General features: G+C 48.6%; 2 protein-coding genes across 2 annotated transcripts in view; both read right to left on the reverse strand.

The window, feature by feature from the left end:
* Nucleotides 1-235: 235 nt before the first annotated feature.
* Nucleotides 236-19,297, reverse strand: map3k20a (mitogen-activated protein kinase kinase kinase 20a). Its single transcript, XM_084478421.1, has 12 exons — nt 19,201-19,297; nt 15,600-15,848; nt 14,145-14,232; nt 10,855-10,956; nt 10,221-10,286; nt 9,726-9,754; nt 8,432-8,569; nt 7,382-7,468; nt 6,625-6,699; nt 6,299-6,405; nt 3,447-3,582; nt 236-2,075 (listed from the first exon to the last, which is right to left on the reverse strand). The coding sequence occupies exons 1-12, from the start codon at nt 19,231-19,233 to the stop codon at nt 1,683-1,685; spliced, it is 1,503 nt and encodes a 500-aa protein (XP_084334547.1). The 5' UTR covers nt 19,234-19,297; the 3' UTR covers nt 236-1,682.
* A 1,656-nt stretch (nt 19,298-20,953) lies between these two features.
* The window catches only part of rapgef4a (Rap guanine nucleotide exchange factor 4a), a gene marked incomplete at its 3' end in the record, with an annotated part of 33,438 nt that continues 28,408 nt past the window's right edge, over nt 20,954-25,983 (reverse strand). Inside the window, exons 21-30 of the mRNA XM_084478944.1 lie at nt 25,501-25,650; nt 24,126-24,223; nt 23,551-23,676; nt 22,799-22,977; nt 22,261-22,351; nt 22,060-22,110; nt 21,795-21,882; nt 21,521-21,585; nt 21,374-21,428; nt 20,954-21,081 (exon numbers count right to left, since the gene is read on the reverse strand). Of these exons, the coding sequence (XP_084335070.1) occupies nt 20,954-21,081; nt 21,374-21,428; nt 21,521-21,585; nt 21,795-21,882; nt 22,060-22,110; nt 22,261-22,351; nt 22,799-22,977; nt 23,551-23,676; nt 24,126-24,223; nt 25,501-25,650 (1,031 nt within the window). The remainder of the gene's footprint in view (nt 21,082-21,373; nt 21,429-21,520; nt 21,586-21,794; nt 21,883-22,059; nt 22,111-22,260; nt 22,352-22,798; nt 22,978-23,550; nt 23,677-24,125; nt 24,224-25,500; nt 25,651-25,983) is intronic.

The raw sequence follows: 25,983 nt of genomic DNA on the forward strand, positions 1-25,983 counted from the left end.
GACCGGGACGTCGTGTTTGGACAATAGATAACGTATTTCAATAAACGTATTTTAAGTAAACTCCTAATCATACAGGAGTCAGAGTCGGGGGCGGGTACAGACACACACAACCTGAAGTCTGATCTGAAGGGAAGGATCGGAATTTGAGTTCAACACACACACACAATCCTGCCCCCATGTGGTATTCTAAGTGTACACAAAATACCCTAAAGGGAGGCAGAGAAGGAAGATACGAGACACGATAAACCCAAACCAAAAGGAACCACCCCTCTCGGACGACCGATTATTGGCCTCAGATTGGAGTGGCCAGAGAGTTCCCTGATGCGTTATTGGAAAGGAAGAAGAAGAAAGGCGACAACAGCACTAGAAAGAACCACGATGCATAAATGCAGTTTATTTAGGGGGGTGGGGGGAAACAAACTTTGAACAAGAACACGTCTCGGTTGTCTTGGGAGCGAGACGTTTGGAGGCTCTTGAAGTGGCAGAGAGGCGTGCGTGGGGGGTACAAACAGGCTGAGGTCTAGGCTGAGGATGTGACCAGCGAGGAGGACGTCACAGGTGAGTTCAAGCAGAAGACGGCAATCGGACCGTGATCTGAGCCGAAGCCCGGGTCCTTCCTCCCTCCCTTCCTGAATCAATACCATTACAATACTACGAGTACCTCTGCACTCGGTGAAGTTACAATCTAAAAATCTCTCCATAGGAAACAATACGTCGACACAATATACGTATTATTATTATAATTATTAATATTATTATTATTATTATTACTAGCATTAACAGGTAGACCTAATAACAGCAACAACAACAATAGCAGTGCTAGTATTCGTTCACGTCGTGGTATAGGCCTAGTGCTTATAACCATGGTTTATGAGTGACTCCCAGCGCGGCCCTCAGATCTGAGCGGCTGAGTGAGCGGCTCCGGTGGTTCTGACCCTGCGTGCGGAGGGTGAAAAAAGAGAGCGGAGAGCGCCTTTTGGTCCGACTCATAGAGACTCCGGCGCCGCCGCCGCCGCCGCGACTTCGCTTCGCCACATCCAGAACAAATTGGCCAATCTTAATGTCAGCAGAATGTCACTTCATCATAAAAGCTTCGCCCCGCTCCCCGGGCGCCGGCTCCCACGGCGCTCTCTCCACACAGCACGCCACTATACATCCAGTACATTAGGCGTAAACGACTTCCATAGGGCCGCCGCGGGCAGGTAGCCCGGCGGCCGCGCTGACGTCCCCCGCCGCCGCCGCGACCGGTTAGTCCGCGGCCCGCTGGCTACGCATGCGGTGACTCATTAGGGCAGCGTGACGAACAAGAGGCTCAGCGAGCGGGAAGTAGAGTGGTGCACACAACGCTATGGGCTATGTGACGCAGGTGCTATGGGCGCTAAGTGACGGCGAAGCTAGGGGTGCTAAATGAATCCAAAGCTAAGGGTGCTGAATGACGCCAAAGCTATGGGCGCTAAGTGACATAGACGCTATGGGCGCTAAGTGACACAGACGCTATGGGCGCTAAGTGACACCAAACCTATGGGTGCTAAATGACACCGACGCTATGGGCGCTAAGTGACCGTTAAGAGCCTAGCGTCAAGAGCTACGTTTGTTTAGCGGAGCACAAGATCCCTTTCAAACGCCACAGAACCGGCTGTGGTCCAACAACCCCCCCTCGCCCCACTTCCACTGAGCCGCTCCTATTCGCCACCGGGCCCCGACCCGGCGAGGCGCCCGGGCCCCAGGGCCGTCGCCACGGCGTTGATCTTAACCTGGCGGCCCTCTCTGACCACACGGCTGGACGCGGACGAGTCGGAGCGAGTGGCACCGGCCTGCACCGTCACCCGCTGCACCCCGGGGTGCTGCGGGGCCAGTGGGGGGAACACGTCCGGCAGACCCCTCCTCATCCTGGACCGTAGGCTCGCCCTGCCTCCTGCTCCCAACCCCACCCCCGCCCCCGGCTCCTCTTCCTCCCTCCCGACGACGCCGCCGGAGGTGGAGGTGGAGACGTGGCAGGACATCTGGGAGGTGTTGCTCTCCTCCGTCTTTGACTCATAGAATGACTTGGAACTGATCGACACAGGCAAGAGGAGCTGAGAGGCAGAGGGGGGGAGACATGGGGGATACAGAGGGAGGGGGGAGAAAGAAGGGGGAGACAGAGGGGGGGACATGGGAGACAGAGAGACAGGGGGGAGACAGAGGGGAGACAGAAGGAGGGGGGGAGGCAGGGGAGACAGAGGCAGGGGGGAGACAGAGAGGGAGACATGGGGGGGGGGAGACAGCGGCAGGGGGGAGAAAGAGGGGGGAGACAGAGAGGCAGGGGGGAGACAGAGGGAGGGGGGGACAGAGAGGTTAAACAGTGGGAGGGGGGAGGGAACATGGGGGATGCAGAGGAGGAGGGGAGACAGGGGCAAGGGAGAGACAGAGGGAGGGGGGAGACAGATGGGAGAACATGGGGGGAGGTAAATGATAAGAAGAAGAGAAAGGAACAGACATAGAAAAGAAAGAAAAAGAAAGAAGGGAAATTAGTTTGAGACCACAAACGCACCACAAGCAGAAAGAGGAAAATACATGTTTTATCTTCATAAGGGAAGAGGTTTTGATCTTATTTACAGACAAGAGAACCAAGGAACAAGCACAGAGAGTTTAAGGAGGAAAAAGAGAAACCACAACAAGAGATGTGACAGGGGAGGAAACATTAAGGTGTATCTCTGCAGCTCTAGGACAGAAAAGCAAGTGATCCAATCCGAGTGCTGTGTGGAGCAGTGCGGTAGGGTCCACTGTGTGTCCACCTCTGTGTCTTAAAACCACAAACGCATGCAAACTGCCCTTCATCCAAACCACTACAGCGTGCATCCTTTCAAGGAAGAGAATCCAGTTTTTGCACAACCTTATTTTCTTTCCGAGAGAGAGGGAGAGCAGCTGTGTTCACATGCTATCAGCACAGGTGCCCATCGGTGAACCATAATGGGTGTGTGTGTGTGTGTGTGTGCCGCTTTACATCGTGTTTCCCTTTGGCTCGACGTGCACTTCACAGCCAACCAACAACCTTGTGATTCTATCTACTCAACCTACAGCGCCATTACCCCGGACCTGGACTCCGCGTTCCAGAAAACAGATCAATCAACACAAGCCCCGTAGTGGCGGGGAGGAGAGGGAGCACAACAACCACCGTTTGGAATCAGGTGCTCCACATTCCTCCTCCGGGCGGAGCCAGGGTGTGAACCCCGTAGGTGATGGGGCCACGCACACTGGACTGTGTGTGTGTGTGCGTGTCTGCGTGTGTGTGACTGGTTTCTTATATAGGATGTAGGGGACAGCAAGGTAGAAAGCGACCGAGAGCAAGAGAGATTTATAGAGAGAGTGAGTGAGTGAGTGAGAGAGCGAGAGAGTGGGAGAACATCAGAGATAGGGAGATATATATAGAGAGAGAGTGAGAGAGCAGGGAGTGAGTGGGGACTCACTGGTGTGTTGGACTGTTCGATGAGCTTTCGTTCCCACATCTTGAGGTGTTTCTCCCTCTCCTTCAGCGCCTGCTCCTTGGAGCTCAGGTCTCGCTCCAGCTTCTTCAGTCGCTCCAGCGTGGCTTCTATCTCACACCTGTCCATCATACCCAGGGTTAGCATAACATCACCACCATCACGCTACATACTGGTACCATCAACATCAGGGTTAGCATAACATCACCACCATCACGCTACATACTGGTACCATCAACATCAGGGTTAGCATTACATCACAACCTCACAATTTTTAGTGCTTGGCACTTGTTTCTATGAACATCCTTACTGTACCGACAGTGATATATTGTGGTTTCTCTTTATTTAGACAAATGTACTTATTGTAATTATTGTAAGTCGCTTTGGATAAAAGTGTCTGCTCAATGCCCTCAATGAAAATGTAAATTATGGTTTTTCACGTTGTTTGGTTCTGAAAAATATATGAAAATACTGAGATTGTATTTCATGTATTCTCAAATATTCTCCTCCGCATAGAGGAATCTTCTCTACACCTCTATGCAGTGAAAAATGTGTGTTGAACACAATGGATACCAGTGTTTTAAATTAAGTCATCTGACAACATGATCTAGCACAAACGTTCAGTATTTAATGAATGTGAAATGAAAAAAATACAACAATGGCACTTGAAAAGTTGACAGCATTTCTCAAATATTTCCTCTATGCAGGGAAAAATGTGTGTTGAAACACAAGTATACCATTGTTTTAAATCAAGTGATTGGACAACATCATCTAGCACAAATTCTTAGAAAATATGTTTAAACACAGCTTTGGGATTTAAAAAAATATGTGGTAGGCCTATAAAGAAATATGAATATCACAACGGTGAACATAGGAATAAAGGAGGAATAGTTTGGAAAGTTTGGATCGGTTAAGACGGCTTGTTATTTTGTTCTGGACACTTCTGCCCAGCAGGTGGGGCTGCACAGTACACTGGGAACCACTGCTGGGACGTCTCAGTCCTTCCTCCCACTTCTAAAGGACATAAACACTGTGACGCAAGCAGGAAGGCCCAGCCCAACCGAGTCATCCCGCCTTCTCCTCTTGTAACCGGCTTCCCTTCCCCGCTCAGCGACCAGCAGGAAAAAAACGACTGTCTATCATCTGGACTATTATGACTGATAATGATTACGCTGGCATTTAATGTATACACTTATTGTGTACTTAGCATTGTGTAGTGTCTTATCCTAGCTATCATTGTTGTATGGGGAATGGGTTAACCTAGCGGTTGTTAGTGCTTTGCACTTGGTTCTATGAACATCTTGACTGCGATATATTGTCTCTCTTTCTTCTGACTAATGTACTTGTAAATTGCTCTAGATAAAAGCGTCTGATATATGGCCTAAATGTAAATGTAAATGATGAGGATCCTAATCTTTTTTTACTAGTTGCCTGTCTGGTATTGCATTCAGAGTAAAAAAGGCAACTTGAAAATAAGTAAACGATCGCTCACGTGGCAGTAAGAGGCTGTGGGGTTGAACGTTCAAGATTAACCATTGCTTTTGAGTTCCTGATAAGCTATCACTTTAAACAGCCACTCGATTCCACTGCATTACCAGTGACTGCACAACAACATTGACCTAGACACAGATAGTGGACCTATAACTCATACTGATTACATACTGATTACATGATCGCTAGGACTGCAATTAAGCACTGACCAAACTAGAAGACTTTGTCCTTAAAACCCTCAGAAGATGGTCTCTATTGGCTCACCATTTCCCTCGCCGACTTTCCTGCTCACTAACAAACTAACAAAGTACTAAACTGACTAACAATCTACTTGTCCTTGGGAAAGCCTGTTGGGGCCTGTAAAAGGTGTCACTCACATGAGGTGTCCCCCACATCATAACCCTCCTCACAACAATGACCCTCTGTAGTTCCTCCACCTGATGTACCTGCAGATGGCCTGGCCACAACAACACCACAACACCACCAGACATCACAGTCTGGGGATCTGAAGGGGAACACACTCAAACACCACAGACGCCACAGATACCACAGACCACGACGGCATCCCAGAGGGAGAGGGAGAGGGAAAGGGAGAGAGTGAGAGAGAAGAGAGAGAGGAAGGGAGAGAGGGAGAGAGATCGGGGTAGAGAGGGAGGAAGAGAGAGAGGGAGCGAGAGAGAGAGGGGGGGCGAGAGGGAGAGAGTATGAGAGAGGGAGAGAGATCAGGGTAGAGAGAGAGATCGGGGTAGAGAGCGGGAGAGAGAGAGAGGAAGAGTGAGAGGCGAAGGAGGAAAAAGAGGCAGGAGAGGAAGAATAAAGTGGCAGCTGAGTATCAGGCGTCGCCGTACAGCGCCAGACCTCCAGCTGCTGCCGCGGGCCAATTAAGCACTTCTGACATGAAGAAGATGGTGATTATTTTAGGCGGCCGTATGGGGTAAGGCGAGGAAGTATATCCAGATGGAGGAGGATTCTTTTGGAGTTCTCCGTGCCTTTATGTCGCTATCAGTATAATTATTAACAATCTATATGCACACTCTTAACACGCTTTTTTAACTGGGTTTTTTACTCTCTATACGCCATCCGCGCCATTTCCTATTTTTTTCTTTGAGCAAGTTGATCTAACTTTCCCTCCCCTTCTCTCTCTCTCTCTCTCTCTCTCTCTCTCTCTCTCTCTCTCTCTCTCTCTCTCTCTCTCTCTCTCTCTCTCTCTCTCTCTCTCTCTCTCTCTCTCTCTCTCTCTCTCTCTCTCTCTCTCTCTCTCTCTCTCTCTCTCTCTCTCTCTCTCTCTCTCCGTCGCCCAGAGAAAGGAAGGAAGGGAGGCTGGCAGCTAATAGATGCTACTGTACCTCCATTCAGCCTTGTTGTTGAGGAAGGAGTTGCACTGCTGGGGCAGCTGACTGTCGTGGCACATGGCCTCCAGCTTGGTCAGGATCTGCTTGAACCCGGGCCGCTCCTGCACGGACCACAACACGCACCGCACGTTAGCATGTTAGCCCGCTCGGTACCGGAAGAGGAGGAGAGTAGAGGAGGAGGAGGAGGAGGAGAAGAAGGAGGGGGAGATGGGAGGTGGAGGAGAAGGTGAAGGAGGAAGAAGAGGGGGAGGCAGAAGAGGAGGAGCGAGGGGGAGGAGGAGAGAGGAGGATGGATCGTACAAGCGTGGGCGGTTACTCACCCGGGCCTCCGTTATCCAGCACGTCCTCATGAGCTCCGCAAAGCTAGCTGGGCAGCTGGTGGGGATGGTCAGCCTCTGGAAAAGACGGACGCACGGACACAAGTTTGGGGTTTGAAGCAGACTTTGCTTCGTATTTTGACGTTATAGTGGAATTCACAGGATTCTGAACCGATATTATGATTAATTTAGGTATCTGGCGGTGTTAATGCAATTTGTTGTAATTATGAATTATTATTTGTTTCAAGGTCATGTGTTTTATTGTCAGACGCACACAGCACACTGGGCGATGACATTCTCATGACATGTCACCCATACACACAAAAAAAGAATTGTATATATATATATATATGGGTAGTATATTACTGAACATAATCATGTTTTTGCGATACAGTATCAGTCATTTCAATTTATCAGGTGTATGGGGGGCAGGTAGTCCAACAGGTGCCAGCCGAAAGGTCCTGGGTTCGATCCCCAAGGTGTCATCATTCTACCTGTAGACATGTGGTCCATCCTGGACCACCACAGCCCTCAGCCCTACCTGCTCCTTCATGAATCTGCCCCGGAGCAGGTCGCTTTAGATAAAAGTGCAGACTAAATAACAAAAAATGCGCTGGATGCCCAACCATATCATAACATTAATAATACAGATATTAAGTACATGATTATAATTTCCCACATCATGGATGCCATTACAGTGATGAAGATGAGGAAGCATAGAGAGAGCTGTGATGCTGATGCTGGGAGTCTGGACCAATACCTCGTTCTTCTCCACCACCAGCCAGGCCACCTGTAGACCTTCTAGGCCTTTGAAGGGTATCTCTCTGGTCAGCATCTCCCACAGCACCTGAAACCACGCGCACAGGTGGAGGGCAGCTCAGTGGCCTGCGTTAACACACACACACACACACACCTGAAACCACGCGCACAGGTGGAGGGTAGCTCAGTGGCAAGCGTTAACAGACACACACACACACCTGAAACCACGTGCACAGGTGGAGAGTAGCTCAGTGGCATGCGTTAACAGACACATCGCTGCCACGAGATACACAAACAGATTACGCAGCTTGTGTGTTGACACAAGCAAACACATCCTGAGCACTGACGTAAATAAGTATTAATGCCTAGTGTGAATGTGTGTTTATATTATTCATCCTCGGCTGTATCGACTTTAGTGCTGATTCACACAGCCGCAAAACACACGCATATGCATAATCGCACACACACACAAAATGTGATTGAAAAACATAACATAAAACATGTGATACATATTGGGGTACAATATATTCTAACTTGGGTTCCTCTCATAATCATGAGATTAAAGACAGTATATGTCAGGTGATTAAACACCTCTCCAGATTCAGTTCACATCATCGCTACTAAAATTAGTTCATTAAGTGAATCCAAGACAAACTTAAGCCCAATTCTTAAACACTTTGGAATGGCAGAACAAGAAGGACACAAAGTTCCTGAGGAGCATTGCTTCTGCAAAGGTCAAAACCACAGCTTTACTCCACTTTACGTTATAAAAAAAAAAAAGCCAAAAGCCTGAATGGAAATGTCATTTTTGAAAGTCTGTCCTTTCCAGTACGGGAGGAAGTGCCTGATTGACACTTCACTTTCTTAACCATACAGTTTGACAAGAGTAAAAAGAAAGCCATTTTACTCCTCCTCCACCAGCCTACCGACCAAAGTACCAGGAGCAGGACTCTTTAGATACATTTTCTGTCTCTTTCAAGACGACCCAAAGGGCTTTGAATCGTCCCTTGTCAAGTCCCCTAATGAGACGCGTGCGTTTTCAGTCACTCACCACGCCGTAGGAGTAGGTGTCACATGTCTCGGACACGGGCAGGCTCTGGATGACCTCTGGGGCCATCCAGGGGAAGGTGCCCACCAACGACACGTGGGTGGTGTGGGACAGGAACCTGGAGGCCCCGAAGTCACAGATCTGGAGGAGGGGGAGGGGGAGGAGGAGAGGGAGGAGCAGGAGGTGGAGGAGTTGGAGGAGGGGTGAGAGGGGTGGAGGAGGAGGAGAAGGGAGGAAGAGGAGGAGTAGGGGGAGGGAGGATTAGTAGGGGGAGTGGAGGGGGAGGAGTAGGGGGGCAGGAGGAGGAGGCGGAGAGGATGAGCAGGGGGAGGGAACAGGGAGAAGTAGGGGGGGAGGAGAAGGAGGGAGAGGGGAGTTGGTGGAACGGAGGATTAGTCGAGGGGTAGTAGGGGGAGGGAGGTGGAGGTGGAGTAGGGGGAGGGAGGAGGTGGAGTTAGGGGGAGGGGGAGAGGAGGAGTAGGGGGAGGGGGAAGGAGACAGAGGGGAGGATGGGTAAAGGAGGAGTAGGGGAGGGGGAGAGGAGGAGGAGTAGGGGAGAGAAGGAGGAGTAGGGGAGGGGGGAGGAGGATGAAGTTAAGTGATAGTGTTTTAGAAGAACATCTTAGTGGAAAGCCATTACCCCATGATTGTTACCAAGTGTAAGTGTGAGTAATACGGTCAAATGGAGGGGCATTTAACCAACCTGCTTTCCATTTACAACTTACATTATGAACAGAGAGAAAAATGTCTCCTTCAACAATATTGATTTATTAGTGGTTCTTTTAGATATACATTTACATTTAGGGCTTTTGGCAGACGCTTTTATCCAAAGCGACTTACAATAATCACATTTGTCAGAAGGAAGAGAAACAACAATATATCACTGTCGGTTCAGTAAGGATGTTCATAGTTAACCCATGCCCCGTATATAACAAACATAGCTAGGATAAGACGCTACACAATGCTAAGTACTTTTTTTAAGTGCCAGGACGTACAACATACAATAAGTGCATAAGAGGGGTGGTTTAGAAGAGTAAGGGAGGAGAAGGGGGGGGATGGGAGAGGGGAGGGGGAGGGGAGGCTATGCAGAGTCCAGGTGAACTCTGAATAAGGTATTCTTGAGTCTCTTTATAACCGCTGTCAGTTAATGTATAGTGTCTTTAATTTTTTGTGCATTCCATATTTCATTCTAAAATAGGTAGTGATGTCTATTGATTTGTTTGATGTAGTACTACTTCATGTGGCAGTAGAGGGACTATCTTCTAGATTCATCAATGTGAGAGGGACTTCAACATACCTTGAGAACTTGATCTGCTCCAATAACAACTGCAAAAAATGGTCACATTTCACCATCAGTACAAGACAAATATCACTTCATACCACCTTCTCAAATATAAACCTAATTTAGAAAAAAATCCAGAAATAGAGCTAGAGCTATATCTATAGCTAGACAGATAGAGATGGATAGAGATAGCTTTAGAAAAAGATAGATATCGATATAGATATATAATAATAATAATCATAATCAATTTTACGCCTATTTCAGGGCGCCTTTCAAAACTCTCAAAGTCGCCTTACAGTTAAGACAATCAAACAATTTAAAACGGGTGAATATAGTTAAAACAAACAACACAAACAATGCAAAATATTCATTGAATTGGCTGGTAGGTGGAGTTAAGTGGGATATGCCAGTGTGTGTGCGTGGGTATCTCCTAGTTATTTTGAGCAGACAAACACTCCCAAACACACACATCTGTCACCATGCATAATAAAAGTGTTTGTAAGCGCTCACCGTTGCGGGACTTGAGGTCTCGGTGGATGACCTTGACGGGCGCCTCGGCGTGTAAGTAGTGCATTCCTAACGAGGGAAAGTGAGAGTGATCAGTTGGACTACAGACGGTCCACCCTGCAGCTGTGTCATCCTGTGTGTGTGAGGGGCTCTCTGCCCCTTCATCTCCACGGAGAGACCGCCTAATGAGGGGCCCGCGTCCCAGCGAGTCCTCGTACAGACAACACGGTAATGACGATAACAACAAGGTTCTGAGAGACATCTCGCCTACAACTTAAGTCGGAATGTATTCCCCTTAGTTAGGAACGAGTACGAACGGTCTCCCTGTGGTCAATGCGAAAACAAGCAGAGGGTGGCGGGAATCGGGGGAGAGCAGCATAGCAGGCCTTAATGCACAGTAAATAACAGACACATCTAAGGCAACGACACTTTGCCTCCAGCCTACTGTGGAATAAAACTGATGAGATCTTTATTATGCTTTTGTGGAAATGTGGTTTGGGCAAAAATCATAAAATGCACCCAAAACATCCTGGACACGCACAGACAAAAACAAGTTGCAGCCTCAGATAAAACACATTCAATCCCTGCAGGAACCATTACATCAATGGTGAGGCGATGAACCATGTGATCACCGTACCTTTGGCGATGTCGCTGGCCCAGGTCATCACGTGCTGCATGTCCATTGCCCAGCTGGCCTCGCTGGACAGGAAGTCGTACAGGGACCCCCCGCTGGCGTACTCTGCAACAGCATAACCACAATCTGATTAATAAGTCCTCCGGCGTCACGGCAACGGCAGGCTCCACGACACGACAACAACAACAACAACAACAACAAAAAGAAAAGCTTTAATAGAATTGGGAAAACAAATTGTAGATGGCCATATAATTACACGGCTATCATTTTGGGTGTCAGCGATGTACTCTTTGAGTGCCCGCAATACAGGAGCGCGAGTTCCGCCGGCATTATCTAATAACGGCCGCCGGGCGAATCGCCGACAGAAGCGACGCGAGGCGGCTGACAGTGTGTTGTTTACAAATTGCTCCCGTCAACGCCCTGTCACCACAGATGAGCTCGTTTGTCCAAAGCTTTGAGGAGATGTTGGCTCAGTTTAGCACCCCTCCCCCACCTCAACCCACACACACACGCAGACACACGCACACACACACACAGACACACACACACAAGCTGACATGCTCGCCAACACATACACACACACACACACACGCGCGCGTGCGCTGTAATGCTCGCATATACATATACACACAGACACACACGCACACACACACACACACAAGCTGACATGCACGCACACACAAGAGCTGACATGCACACACACACACACAAGCTGACATGCACACACACACACAAGCTGACATGCACTCAAGCACACACACTGACATGCGCACTCTCACACACACACACACACACACACACACACACACACACACAAGCTGACATGCTCGCCAACACATACACACACATACACGTGCGCGTGCGCTGTAATGCTCGCATACACATATACACACAGACACACACGCACACACACACACACACAAGCTGACATGCACTCAAGCACACACACTGACATGCACACTCTCTCTCTCTCTCACACACACACACACACACACACACACACACACACACACACACACAGACACACACACACACACACACACACACACACACACACACACACACACACCCCACGAGAGAAGAATGTTAAAAACTATCAGCGTCTTTCAAATTCTGCAGCTTCTAAACCATATTTTCCTATTTTTTTCAAAAACATTTCTACAAATGGCATTTCAACTGCCCCACTATTTGGCAGCGTAAGAAGGCTTCTGGGCGCTTATGGAACTTGATAACCATGTAGACGCAAATCTCAATCAAATCCTCACATGAAATCATGTCCTGAATGACAACCACTGATTAGGGGATAAATCTGTTTTTGTTTTCAAGAGACGCAGGCAGAGACACACTGCTCTCTAGTGTCTCGTATCAGCCTGACAACATGCAGGCGCTTCATGTGTGTGGGGCATTAATAAATTCAATAACGACTTGATTGGCAATTCAAATACCAAAGTTATGTTATAGCCATATAATGATATTATATTATATATATATAACACACGACTAGAATAGGAAAGGCTATGACCCTCATCATGTTGTAAACAATGTTGTTCACATTTATCTGTTTCAATATCATTTCACGCAATATAAATATTTATTTTCTCATGGCTAAGGTGATCCTTAATTTCCTCTGTTTTATTATTGTAATTTTAATATTGTTACGAAAAAGCAAACACCTGCTCGTAAATCAGCACCAAACCTGTCTGTACTTTGACCTTTCCACCCTAAATCACGATTCCACAGATAATACAGTGGATATTTCCAGGGCTTCTTCAGTAGACTTCCCTGTGGCCCTCACCCGCATAACGCTCATTCACAGGCTGGGAAGGAGCCCGCAGTATGCCCGGAGATCAGCACCAGACACAAGCAGTGTTATAAACATAGTGTGGTCGTATACAGAGTATACTACTGTATAAGGAGTCTGAAAGAGCTGGGAATTATTACAAAGAGCAGTCATATTAAAACCAAATTAAAAACGTAAGGGATAAAAAAAGAAAGCTATAATATAGACATAAAATATATATATATATATATATATATAAAAATATCAAATTTTCATCATCATCACAAACAACCATAGAAATAATATTCCTCGCTGCGGGTACTGCTGAGTAATGTGGAAATGTAATCTGTAAGCAGATATTCCTTGTTTATCTTGTGCTAATGGCACGTGATATGATGGATGGGGACTCCGGTGCCATAGTAACACCGCCCCAGTCCTCAACAACAGCCCAGCTAGCCCACAGCAGAACCCTGCTGGGCTCAGTATTGTCTGGGAGGGATTCTAGAACCAGATGGAAAAGCACTCTGGGACGTCAAAACCCTGCGGCAGGGAGTTTGTTCCATTGTCCCGGTCAATGCTGGTGATAAATGATGTGTGCGTAGGGTGTGAGCTCTGCTGGTGACAGAGAGACACAAACTCGAGGCAGGACGGTTTCCCCCCGATTGCCATAAGGAAGAGTGCAACTTTTTTCGGTGGCAACCACAGGAGGGTATTTAGATCAAATATGTTGATCAGTGACATACCGCAGCGCTCCAGCAAAACAATGGCTGGAAAAGAGTGGAGATCATTGGAGATATACAGTACTTCCTGGTATGTGATGTGTTGTAGTGTGAGGAGGATTTAGAATAGATGAACACTACACAGTGCAGGGCTGGGTTATGAAGACAGAGAGTACCCTAAATCTTTTTCCAGTGAGGACCACACAAACATGGCACAATTTCTGAAAGGGGGAAAGGAGGAAATATTTGCAATTTCTTTTTGTCCACATTATAATTGCACTTTAAGGCCCACCTACCTTCAGCCCAATAGCATTTAACTCTAAAGCATTTAGCCTTATAGCATTTATCTCTATAGCCTTCAGCTCTTTAGCCTCTCGCCCTGTAGCCTTTAGCCCTTTATTATTTATCTCCATAGCATTTAGCCTTCAGCCCCAGATTTTAGCCCTATAGCCTTTAGCCAATGATTACCTTGCCGTGCCCTTTTCCTTTTGCTTTGCTCTTCATAGTCAATTAGCCTGACAACAGAGAGGGGGAGATCACAACAGTGTTTCAGAGCGTGTTCGTCCACAGCACCTCACGGGCTCAGGATGACCCTCGTCACCTCTCCACCATTTATCCTCCAAACAAACTGTCACTACCAGTCGACGGTGCTGGCTTTTCCATTAAAGCCTAACCCACGTGGACGGGGGGGGGGTTCACGAAGCAGCACATAGCTGAGCGCTGGCCTCATGGGCCGTGCAGAGATAAATACTGTGTCTTCAGTACTTCGCTGACTTCATTCTTTAAGAACTCACCGGTGACGATGCCGAAGTTGGGAGCCTCCACGATGGCTCCGTAGAACTGGATGATGTTCCGGTGGCTCAGAACGCTGAGAATTTCTGCCTGTGAACACACACACATGCACATGTGGGCGCACGCACACACACACACACACACACACCCATGAACACGCACAGACATACACACGTGCATGTGAATGCACAGAAACAAGAATACACACAAGCACACACACACACACGCACAGAAACAAGAATACGCACAAGCACACACACACACACACGCACGCACAGATACATGCACGCGCGCGCACACACACACACACATGGATGCACACACACACACACACACACACACACACACACACAATCACACACACACACACACACACACACACACACACAATCACACACACACACACACACACACACACACACACACACACACGCATACACACACACACACACACCGGAAGGTGAGACATGCATGAAACGCCTTCAGGATGAAAAGGAAACTCAGCAGCCAAAGAACATACCTGGCAGCCATCTTGAATGGATGAATGCAAAATAATAGGGTAATGTGTTAGCACCCGTTAGGGTGTGTGTGTGTGTGTGTGTGTGTGTGTGTAGTAGCTTAGAGAAAAGTATGCCTGGCTGCTTTCAGAATCAACAGAAACAGAAGGATTCTTATTCACACCTAATCACTATAATTAACCAAACAATTGGTTTTATGTGAACTAATTACATTAATGTGTTTTCCTATGAATGGGAAATATGAAAGAACCACTCAAACATTTGCTGAGGGAAAAAACGGTCGGGGGATCTCTGGATATATATATATATATATATATATATATATATAATATTTCTTTTCTTTCTGATGAAGATATTTGATCTCCTGAACAAGCTGTCATAGACCAACAAATATAACAGAATTTCCCTGGAGAGGTTTTAAAAGATGAATCTTTTTGTGCTGTAAGACAATGAAGTTGTCACGTCTAAGTTATCCAAGAAGCCCTCCCAGCTGTAATTGGGCTACAATCTCTCATTTGGCAATAATCTTTTTTTATATAAGGCCCACTATAGGCAGAGAGAGAGAGTGAGAGAGAGAGAGAGAGGGAGAGAGAGAGAGAGAGAGGGGGTGGATTGAGAGTGAGTGAGCGAGAGAGAGAGAGATAAAGTGGGGGTAGATAGAGAGAGAGAGAGAGAGAGATGAAGTGGGGGTGGATAGAGAGAGAGGGAGCGAGAGAGAGAGAGCGAGTGGGGGTGGATAGAGAGAGAGAGAGAGAGAGAGCGAGTGGGGGAGGATAGAGAGAGAGAGAGAGAGAGCGCGAGAGAGAGCGAGTGGGGGTGGATAATGACTGAGTGGCTCCAGAAGTCAACACAACCCACTAAATGGAGGCGCAATTAAAATCATTACCACACCGACAATTAAAAAGTATATGAAAAGCTCCGGGCAATTATGACTCCTACCTCGTTCTCGATCTTGAGCAGCTTTTTCACGGCCACCTCTTTGTCCCGCGGGACCCAGCAGGCGCGGTACACGCTGCCGAAGCTGCCGCCGCCGCAGTGCTCGTGGAACACCACCTCGTCGAAGCGGATCTGGACGAAGGACGCGCCGGGGGACGCCATCTTGGCCCGCGGCCCCGCCGAGCGAGGAGGCGGCGAGGCGGAGTGGACAACAGCCTCAGGAGGAGGGGCCCGCGTCGCGCGGGGGGAGGCCTGTACGACACACACACACACACACACACGTTAATACAGGCACACACACACACATAAACACAGGCATGAACACACACACACGCACAACAACCGCTAAGCCTCAGGAGGAGGGACCCACGCCGCACGGGGGGGGGGGGGGGGGGGGGGTAGGCCTGTTCGACACACACACACACACACACATGCATGTAAACACACGCACACACGTAAACACAGGCACGCACACACACACGCACAACAACCTGTCAACCTCAGGAGTCGCCCACGCCACGTGGGGGGGAGGCCTGGTCACCACACACACACAGACACACACACACACAGACACACACACAGGCGCACGCACACACATACACACACACACACACACACACGTAAACACAGACAGGCACACACGTAAGGACACGCGCCCACACACACAACAACCTGTCAACCTCAGGAGGAGTCGCCCACGCCACGCGGGGAGAAGTTTTGTCCAACCCACACGCACACACAGGTATGTACGCGGGGGCCCACCCACACGCACACACATGCATCATTCACGCCACATGTAAACACACACACACACGCACAGCAACCTGTCAACCTCAGGAGGAGAGTCGCCCACGCTGCGCGGCGAGAGGCCTGTCCAACACACACACACATGAACGCACACACAGGCACACAGGCACACACACAAAGGCACATGCACACACAAGCACGCACACACACACACACACAGTGATTACCGGATGGAATCGGCGTATGATCCAGCTCTCCGAGTCTCTCCCGTGTCTCTGAACACGTTTAGGGAGCTTTACAATCCTCTCGTTGGCCTGAGCGGCGTTAAACTCCCAGTACTCCCAGTACCGTCTGTGAGAGGATAACCCAACCCTGGGGAGGCCACTGGGGCGCTGGCTGGCAGGGCAGGGAGTGGCCACTGGTCCCTTCCTGGGACTAATCTCTCTCTCTCTCTCTCTCTCTCTCTCTCTCTCTCTCTCTCTCTCTCTCTCTCTCTCTCTCTCTCTCTCTCTCTCTCTCTCTCTCTCTCTCTCTCTCTCTCTCTCTCTCTCTCTCTCTCTCTCTCTCTCTCTCTCTCTCTCGCTCTCTCTCTCTCTCCCCCAGCTCCACTGCCTCCTACAGTAGCTGGTGAGCGCTGGCAGAGCAGTGAGCAGTGGGCCTGTGTCCGGGCTGCTTGTATAAGGACTGAGGCATGCCCGGTATGCGTTCTGTCACCGCCGGGATCACTACCTTGTGCACAGAGCGCACGCGGCCACCATTCTAGCGGGGTCTACAGAACCGTTCTGTAGGGTTCTACCATGGTCTACAGAACAGTTCTGTACTGTGTACTAGCGTGGTCTACAGTAGGCCTACAGTTCCTTACACTGTTATAAAGTGCTCTTCACTGTAGACCATGCTAGCATGTGTCCGGGCTGCTTGCATGTAGACCATGCTAGCATGGTCTACACTGAAGAACATGCTAGAACGATGGTGTGTATAGAACTGTGTATAGCAGTTCTATACACAGTTCTATACACTGCTAGATCAGTCAAGAGTACAGTTATGTACACCATTCTAGCATGGTCTACAGTAGGCCTACAGTTCTTTACAACGTTCTAGCAGTTCTTTACACTGTTATACAGTACAGTCCAGTACTGTACATCGTTCTAGCATGTTCTACAGTACAATTCAGTATACCGTTGTTGTTTGTGTGGAGACTAGAGTCTGACAAAGTCATTCAGAAAATAGACTGGTTTCCGAACAGAAAGGAGGCTGTAAAGAGATACTTTGTGATGATCTCAGCGTACCCCTCTATCAGCGTGTGTAACGGCCTCTCGGTGTGTGTGACCCCCTGACTCCTACTACACTTACATACACTGTGTGTAATAAAGGGATTGGAACTATTCGCTTGGCGCGTCTTTTCCTTTTGATTGCGCATAACTGCATCAAAAGTAAATATAATGATTTGATCATTACGGCATTACGAGGAAACGCTAGCTGCGATCTTGTTCACGGGCGTCCCACTTTACCACCGCAGCTAGCGCGGCGTTTAGCCGCCGGCACCTGAGCGGTTACCCGGGCCGGGATCACGCCGGGACACGCCGCCCCGCGGGACGCGCCTCCATTGTCACGGAGGGGAGCCAGAGAGCTCTTTGTTGGCACACTCGTGTCCCCTCGCTATACTTATTGGCTGACACACACACACACACACACACACACACACACACACACACACACACACACACACACACACACACACACACACACACACACACACACACGCATTGTGCATCTTTTCGAGCAGCCACGGTTGCGGGGATATTCTGGCTCGTTGGTTCCCGCTTGTTCTCACTTCAGGGCAAACACTGACGCTCTCTGAATGATAAAACCCGATAGGCGCACGGCCACTTAGGAGAGTCAATATAACACAGATGAATCGATGGGGGCGGGGCGGGGGAGGGGGCTGTCAGGACCTGATGCAGGCCGACCACACGGTATCGTTTCCTCCCCATCCTGCTTAGAGTTTTGCAGAGGGAGGAACTTAACAGGAATATCATGACTATGACTCGTATATCACTTCTTCCTCTTATATTGTTAGGGTATATTGGACATTGTGATGTTAAGATTGGCTACACATCATGGGATGGTAGTATATAGCGCCTGTTGGAGCACGCTTTCGACTAGTTTCTGCATGGAGGAGCTTTAACTTTCACACGTAATCCCTGGGGATAAACCATGCTTTAGCTCGTTGTCCATTTACTTCGTTAGATCTAACAATACTATTACAGTACTACTTACTACTAATACTACAATGAATAACCGTTCTGCTCAGGGGGTTTGACCAGTTTTGCTTGTTTAGTTTAGTTTAGTTGTTTTCAGTCTTTCACTCTAGCGCGGTAATGACAAGCATTAGGCTACGTTTTTTCATGAATCATAAACTCAAAATATAATTTGATTTAACTTATTTTACACATTTGAGAAAAACCATGCCCAAAATAGCATTTATTTGGCTATGTTATCAATATTTTAGAGCTCCCCCAAAATTTCACAAACGATGTTTCCAGGGGAGCTCAAATCACCACTAGGGGAGCTATAGCTCCCCCTGCTTCCCCTTAATTCGCACACTGGTTGTTTTGACTTGCGTGGATTCTGCAGCATGGATTCATGCAGACACAGCCATCAAATCGATGTTATGTCCATGAAACATCTGCAACGTCATATATCCCTTCTAAACAAGACGTCCAAACATACGCGCATACCGATATACGTACCAACAGCCAATGTGGATTTCAGAGCCAGCGGTGCAGTCTGCAGATTCCTCTAAACTAGTGAGATTAGTTTCCGCAGAATAATCTTTGGCGAAACTTTACGCACTAACCTGGGCCGGTAGGCGGGTAGAAGGCCTACCCATTACCGGTTTCCGGGGATCAGTTGGAGTATGACGTTTAATATGAACCTTCCTCTGAGCTGTTACGATACAAGTTGCTTAATAGTACGGGATTTCCGTGTGGACAACGCAGTGTGAGCACAGAGGGCTGGGGCGATGGACTCCCATTCTGTTGACAACAGCGACACTTGTCGGGGAAAAACGAAACAACATTCAGCAGGTAGAATTGTGAAATGCTTTGATTGAAACAGAATAATTATTAACAATTTGGTAATTAAAGAAATTAATCAGGCTATTAAGAGTTTTTTTTATATATATATACATTTACAGAGTAGACGCGGGTAAAAATATTCCAGCACTTTAAGTGGACTTTTCAAAGAGGACAGTGTTGACACGAATATACAATGCATACATCATTATTTTTCATGCTGCAGTCAAAATAAATATCTGTTTTTACAACACATGATGAAGCCGTACACATAAATATTTATAAATATAATTCCATACAAAATATTGTAAATAACAGTATATAAGAAACATGAATGATCTCCACTTTCAGGAATTGGAATCACATGGGATTTATGGTGAAGAAGAATGCAATCATCTGAGGGATGAGGTTCCTGGATTGTCTTTCCCGCTCACAGCCGTGAAACATCCAATGGAAACGTGGCACATTTGACAAGACAAGACGCATTCTTGCGTCCTATCGTCAAAGATATTGGCTATCACAGCAACTTTGACAGTAGTGAATCAGACTTGCAGCGCTTTGAAATGTTGTAGTCGGTCTGTCTGTCTGTCTGTATATGTGTGTGATCATGTGTATTTTTATGTGTGCGTGTTTGTGTGTGTGTGTGTTTATGTGTGTGTTTATGTATGTCTGTGTGTGCGTGTGTATGTGTGTGTGTGTGTGTGTGTGTATGTGTTTGTGTGTGTGTGTGTGTGTGTGTGGGTATCCTTATGTGTGTATGTGTGTATGTTTGTGTGTGTATGTGTGTGTGTGTGTGTGTGTGCGTGTATGTTTATGTGTGTATGTGTGCATGCGTGTATGTGTATGTGTGTGTGTGTGTTCCTATACAGCAAGCTCACATTAAAAACACACGCAGAAGCAGTCCATGGCGGTCCCTGCTCTGGTCCTGGGTTCCGGGACAGCGGGGTCAGGCGTCAGGGGTCAGGGGTCAGGGTTGGCTCCAGGCCCAGGGTCAGGGGTCAGGGTTCAGGGGTCAAGGTTCAGGGACCGCCGGTCAGGGGTCAAGGTTCAGGGACCGTCGGTCAGGGGTCAGGGTTCTGGCATGGCTCCAGGCCCAGGGACAGCCGGGTCAGGGTTCAGGGGTCAGGCGCGGCTCCAGGCCCAGGGTCAGGGGTCAAGGTTCAGGGTCAGGGGTCAGACCCGGTGCGGGGTCATTGGTCAGACCCGGGGCACCTCCAGCCCCAGGAACAGCCAGGTCAGGGACAGCGGGTCAGGGGTCAGGGACAGCGGGTCAGGGGTCAGGGACAGCGGGTCAGGGACAGCCGGTCAGGGGTCAGGGACAGCGGGTCAGGGGTCAGGGACAGCCGGTCAGGGGTCAGGGACAGTGGGTCAGGGGTCAGGGACAGCGGGTCAGGGGTCAGGGACAGCCGGTCAGGGGTCAGGGACAGTGGGTCAGGGGTCAGGGACAGTGGGTCAGGGGTCAGGGACAGCCGGTCAGGGGTCAGGGACAGCCGGTCAGGGACAGCCGGTCAGGGGTCAGGGACAGCCGGTCAGGGGTCAGGCGCGGCGCGGCTCCAGCCCCAGGGACAGCCGTGTCAGGGTTCTTTGGTTGTCGATTACGTTGAGTTGCCGCACGTAGCTGCGGACCTCCGGGTGGCTCCGGCCGGACTGGGCCGAGTCCGGACCTAACGCAGGACGGGGGGGACGGGGGGGGACGGGGCAGGGGGACAGAAAGGGAGCAGGTTAGAGCCCAGCGGTCCCTCTGAACCCTGCACCCCCCGCCCCGGGAGTGGATGTGTTATAAGGGAGTTGTTTTCTGCCCTCTTGGGGGCTAGAGTCAGGGGGTGTGTCATAAATATACGGCCTGTTAAGCCCTTTGAGACTGTACCTGTGATTAAGGGGTATACAAATACAATACAATTGAATTGAATGTGAATGAGGTGTGGCTAACGTTCAGAGGGTTTTAAAATGTCTTACTGAAAGGAAGGCTGCGGCAGTGTCGCACGGTCCGCAGCGTGTTGGCGATCATCCTCTGCAGGGCAGGAAACAAAAAGCCAATCAGAGTAGTGGTCGTAAGGACAACCAGGTTTGGAGCGTTCTGTGGTTGGAACACGGCAGACTTACCATTTTCTCAAAATTAACCAGATTGTCGACAAAGGTCTTGTTGCCCTCGTGGGTGAAGGTCATGTCTGAGGGGCAGCAGAAGGAACGAGGAGAGCATGTGTCAGAGCGCGAGCGTCACGTCAAAAGGTTCCAACAGCAGAAAGGACATCAGAGACACATCGAGATACAACAGGATGGAAAGACACACGGCACGAGGACTCATGGAGGATGGTGATTGGTCAGGGCGGAGGTTGCCGGGGGCAACGAGAGAGGGCGCGGTGGGGCCGGTTTGAACCTTTGATCAGCAGGGGCATGAAGGGGATGACGGGCGGTCGCAGCTGGCCCACTGTCAGCCGGTACGCCCGGTGGTTCCTGGACGGGTCCTGTGGAAACACAGCACACGGCTCTCACATCTGACGCCGCAATGTCAAATAGATCCGTCACAGGGGAGCAGGTCCCTCCACAGCATGACTCAACTAAACCTGCCTCAACTACCCTATCAGCTCTCGGATTCGGTAGGGTCATGTGACCTGGAAAAGATGAGGTACCATCAGCCTTACCATCAGGTTTTCGAATTCCCCGTAAAACTTCTTGAACTTGCTGGGAAGTTTCTGTGAAGAAACATTCAAACAGGCACGTGTTTAATTGGGATATGTGTGTACAATCATTTAAATAATGATCTATGCATTAATAATGAATAGCATTACAGTACATAACATGACATGAGAGAAGTAGTAGTATATAATAGTACAGACGCCCACCTCCCATGTCTGGCTGAGCCTGCACACCGCTGGGTTGCTCATCCCCATGATGACCGCGAAGAAGGAGTTCAGGTTCCCGTACTCTTTACAGCTGCGGAGGGAAGACAGGAGCACAGAGCTACTAACCTTCACACAGAACAGGATGTCAAACTAGTGGTGTTGGGAGGGTTAGCATGGATATGCTCAGTTAAAGCATTTGGAGAGTCAACCACCAACGCATATGATTTATAAAGAGGTAATAACCGTAATAACCATTTCTAAAGTTTTCATATCGTAAACATATACCCGGATTACCGATACATCTGTCCTCGGCCAATATCGTCCGATAAATCGGCCAAACGATCTATCGGACAGGCTCGACTCAGATCCTTTATAGCTGGGATTCCTAAACCTAACCACTTCATGGACTATTCAGACTCTGTTCAGTGAATCTGCCCTGCAGTCTGGTGCTGAGTGGGGACTGAGACCAGACTGGCGAAGGTCTAGCTCAACGGAGCACTACGGGGTCCGGGGCGAGAGGAAGAGGAGGAGCACTCACTGAGCGGCGATCTTGATGAACTTCTTGAAGAGCTGCACCCTCTTGTTGAGCGGGGTGCACAGACACACCTCGGTGACCACCCACAGCTGGGTCTCGTTGAACCTCCTCAGGAACAGGTCCAGGTTGGCCGTGGTCTTCTTGAAGCGCTGCTTCCCGAACGTGTGGTAAATCAGCTCGTGCTGTCAGGGAGAGACCCCAGAACAAAGGAACCTGAGTCACCGTTTCTGAATCGCACTCATTTAGACCGCGAGCGAACGGGAATATCACTCACAGTTCACATCATGACTCCGTAGCACCTCACATTAACATTTAGGGCATTTAGCGGAAGCTTTTATCCAAAGAGACTTACAATAAGTTAATTTGTCAGAAGAAGGAGAAACAACAGTAGGGATGTTCATAGAACCAAGTGCCAAGCACTAACAATTGTTAGGTTAACCCCTTCCAAATACTATTTTTAAGTGCAAGGACGTACAACATATAATAAGTGCGTCAGAGAGGACCTTCCATATTTATCATGAATATTTAGACATTTAGCAGGCGTTTTCATTCAAAGACACAAACTCAGTCAGTGTGGATTTATATAATGGAGCATCTTGCTCAAGGATGCCTAGGTAGGTTGTTTCAGGGGATGCTGGATCGAACCCAGACCCTTTCCGTTGGCCGTCGACCACCTGCCCTGCTCCACTACCCTGCCCCCCCACCCGGTCCCGTGGTCGTAACATCCGCCCTGTCGGGGCGGGCCGTGGTCTAACCTCGTGGACGCAGTGGAACAGCTCCCAGTCGTACACGCTCAGGTGGTATGCCACGTCCTTGGAGCTCATCAGCTCAAAGGTGGCCAGCGAGCCGGCTGAGGGGCCCTCCTGCTCGGGTAAGGGCACCTGGAGGGCAGGGGGAGGCAATACGGTTGCTTAGCAACAGCATCATTGACATCATTACATCATTTACATGTGAGACTTGTGAGGTCAATGGGATTTGTTTAGAACTCACACTCTGATTGCAATGAAACAAACAAAAAAACCCTGAGGATTTTGATTTTTTACAGATGTGGGACATTCCCCTTATGAACCCAGGGTTCGCACTTTCATAGTTTTAAACAATTCAACCAAAGTCAAAGAAAAATAAAATAAACTGGAAAAGGCGCAGAAGTGAGCTGTTCAAATCAGTAGATAAAAACACGTCAACTTGTACGTCATCCACAGCGCTAAAACAATTAGATACATGAATAAATAAACTAACAGAGTATGAAGAGCCACTGTACAGGAGGTCACAGATGTGACAGAATGTGGGACAGTGTGTGGATGTACACTGAGAGCGGCCGGGAACGCACCAGAGAGTCCAGCTGATCCCTGGTACAGGCGAACAGACGCCCGTTCACAGGCAGTGCGGAGAACACAGACACATCGCCTGGACTCTGGAGGACCTTATCTATAGAAGAGGCACATGTAGATGTACAATATAAGGATCAGAACACAGACACAACCCCCGGACTCTGGAGGACCTTATCTATAGAAGAGACACATGTAGAGATAGAGCTATAGATATCGATATACATTATATAGATCAGAACACAGACACATCCCCTGGACTCTGGAGGACTTTATCTATAGAAGATATAAACGTTCAATATTCAGTTATATTGTCTTGTCTCAAGGCAGGGAAAGTAGCATGCTGCATGTTCACAACAACAACCACATGCCTTGAAACCAGTTATGCCAGTAAGCCAATTATTGTTCTCCTCCTGGCTCAAATAGCTCCTAGAATAGCTCCTCCTGGCGTGATGAACCGAACACACCCAGTCTTTGGCCTCAGGATCCTCCTCCTGTTGTTATTATTACATAACACATCCATATCCCGGGCAACATGGAACCTGGGATCACGCGGCAGCCATGAGGTAAGATAAAGAACGATATAGTGATATAGTATAAAACTGAATAAATGCTTTGTATTATATAATTTGGTGTTTGTGTATAATCAGTATTTGTATATTCAACGTTTCAACTGATTCATCCAAAGTCGACGAGAGTGCAGAGGTATGCCTGTTCTCTAATGAATTGAATTAGCTTGACAATAGCCTTGAGAACAGCGGAGCAGCGAAGTGAAGTGAGCCAAATGGGGTCAACAAAGCAGAGAGTTCAAACAGCATAAAACAACAGGCAGACAGCCGCGACAGCCCCATGTTGAATGTTATTACAGAGAGAGAGAGGGAGAGAGAGAAGTAGAGAGAGAGAGAGAGAGAGAGAGAGAGAGAGAGAGAGAGAGAGAGAGAGGATAGAGAGACAGAGAGCGAGAGATGCAGAGAGAGTGGGAGATAGATAGAGACAGAAAGAGTGAGAGATAGAGAGTGGATATAGAGAGACAGAGAGAAAAATAGTAGAGAAAGGGAGATAGAGTGTGAGGGAGAGAGAGAGAGAGAGGAGAGAATAGAGAGGCAGACAGAGATAGAGAGAGGATAAAGCGACAGAGACAGAGAAAGAGACAGAGACAGACAGGAGAGGAGAGAGAGAATCACTGAGCTGAGCATTAGTTTTCCTTCCTGGAAGCTTATCATCCCCATCCACATTCTATAGCCTCGCACCCAAGCCCATTTAGCCCCCAGTAAATCAGCCTGTGATGGCTGGGCGCCCCCCGCTCCAGATTCCTGCGTCCCGGAGCGCCGGCTGATTCCCATCATCTGATTCGCGGGCGGCCGCGGCTCTTCTCACCTCCAGCCGAACTCAGGCTGACCAGCAGGAGGTCCTGGGCAGCTGACCCCAGCTTGTCTGCCACGGCCTCCACCACCTCGCGGACGGAGGCCCCCACCTCCACCCGGATGGTGGTGTAGGTGTGGTCGCAGCAGTACACCTTGAACAGGACTGAGGCGGGAGGAGAGAGAGAGAGAAAGGGGGAGAGATGGGGGAAGGAGAGAGGAGGGAGAGATGGGGGGAGAGAGAGATGTGAGAGATGGGGGGGAGAGAGAAGGGAGGGAAGAGAAAGGTAAAAATTGTGTTAAGAGTAAATATATACTCTAAATATTTAATTCATATTCTTTATATTATATATATCTAAAGGATGTAATACATTATATATTAAATGTTTTGCCAATGTTATTAAGGAATGCTAAGCTAAAACATGCATGATAAAAGCTTTACAAAAACATAAACAAATATATATTTGTGTTCATTCAATATATGAATTTGAGGACAATT

The sequence above is a fragment of the Micromesistius poutassou genome (assembly GCF_964030765.1).
Source record: "Micromesistius poutassou genome assembly, chromosome: 14".
In the NCBI taxonomy this organism is placed as follows: Eukaryota; Metazoa; Chordata; class Actinopteri; order Gadiformes; family Gadidae; genus Micromesistius; species Micromesistius poutassou.

Coding starts and splice junctions, on each gene's coding strand:
- map3k20a (XM_084478421.1), bottom strand. CDS start 19,233: ATGGGTAGGCCTTCTACCCGCCTACCGGCCCAG. Junction 15,849..19,200: donor CTACCCGCCTACCGGCCCAG/GTTAGTGCGTAA, acceptor TGTGTCGTACAG/GCCTCCCCCCGCGCGACGCG. Junction 10,287..10,854: donor GGCCAGCGACATCGCCAAAG/GTACGGTGATCA, acceptor TTCCCTCGTTAG/GAATGCACTACTTACACGCC.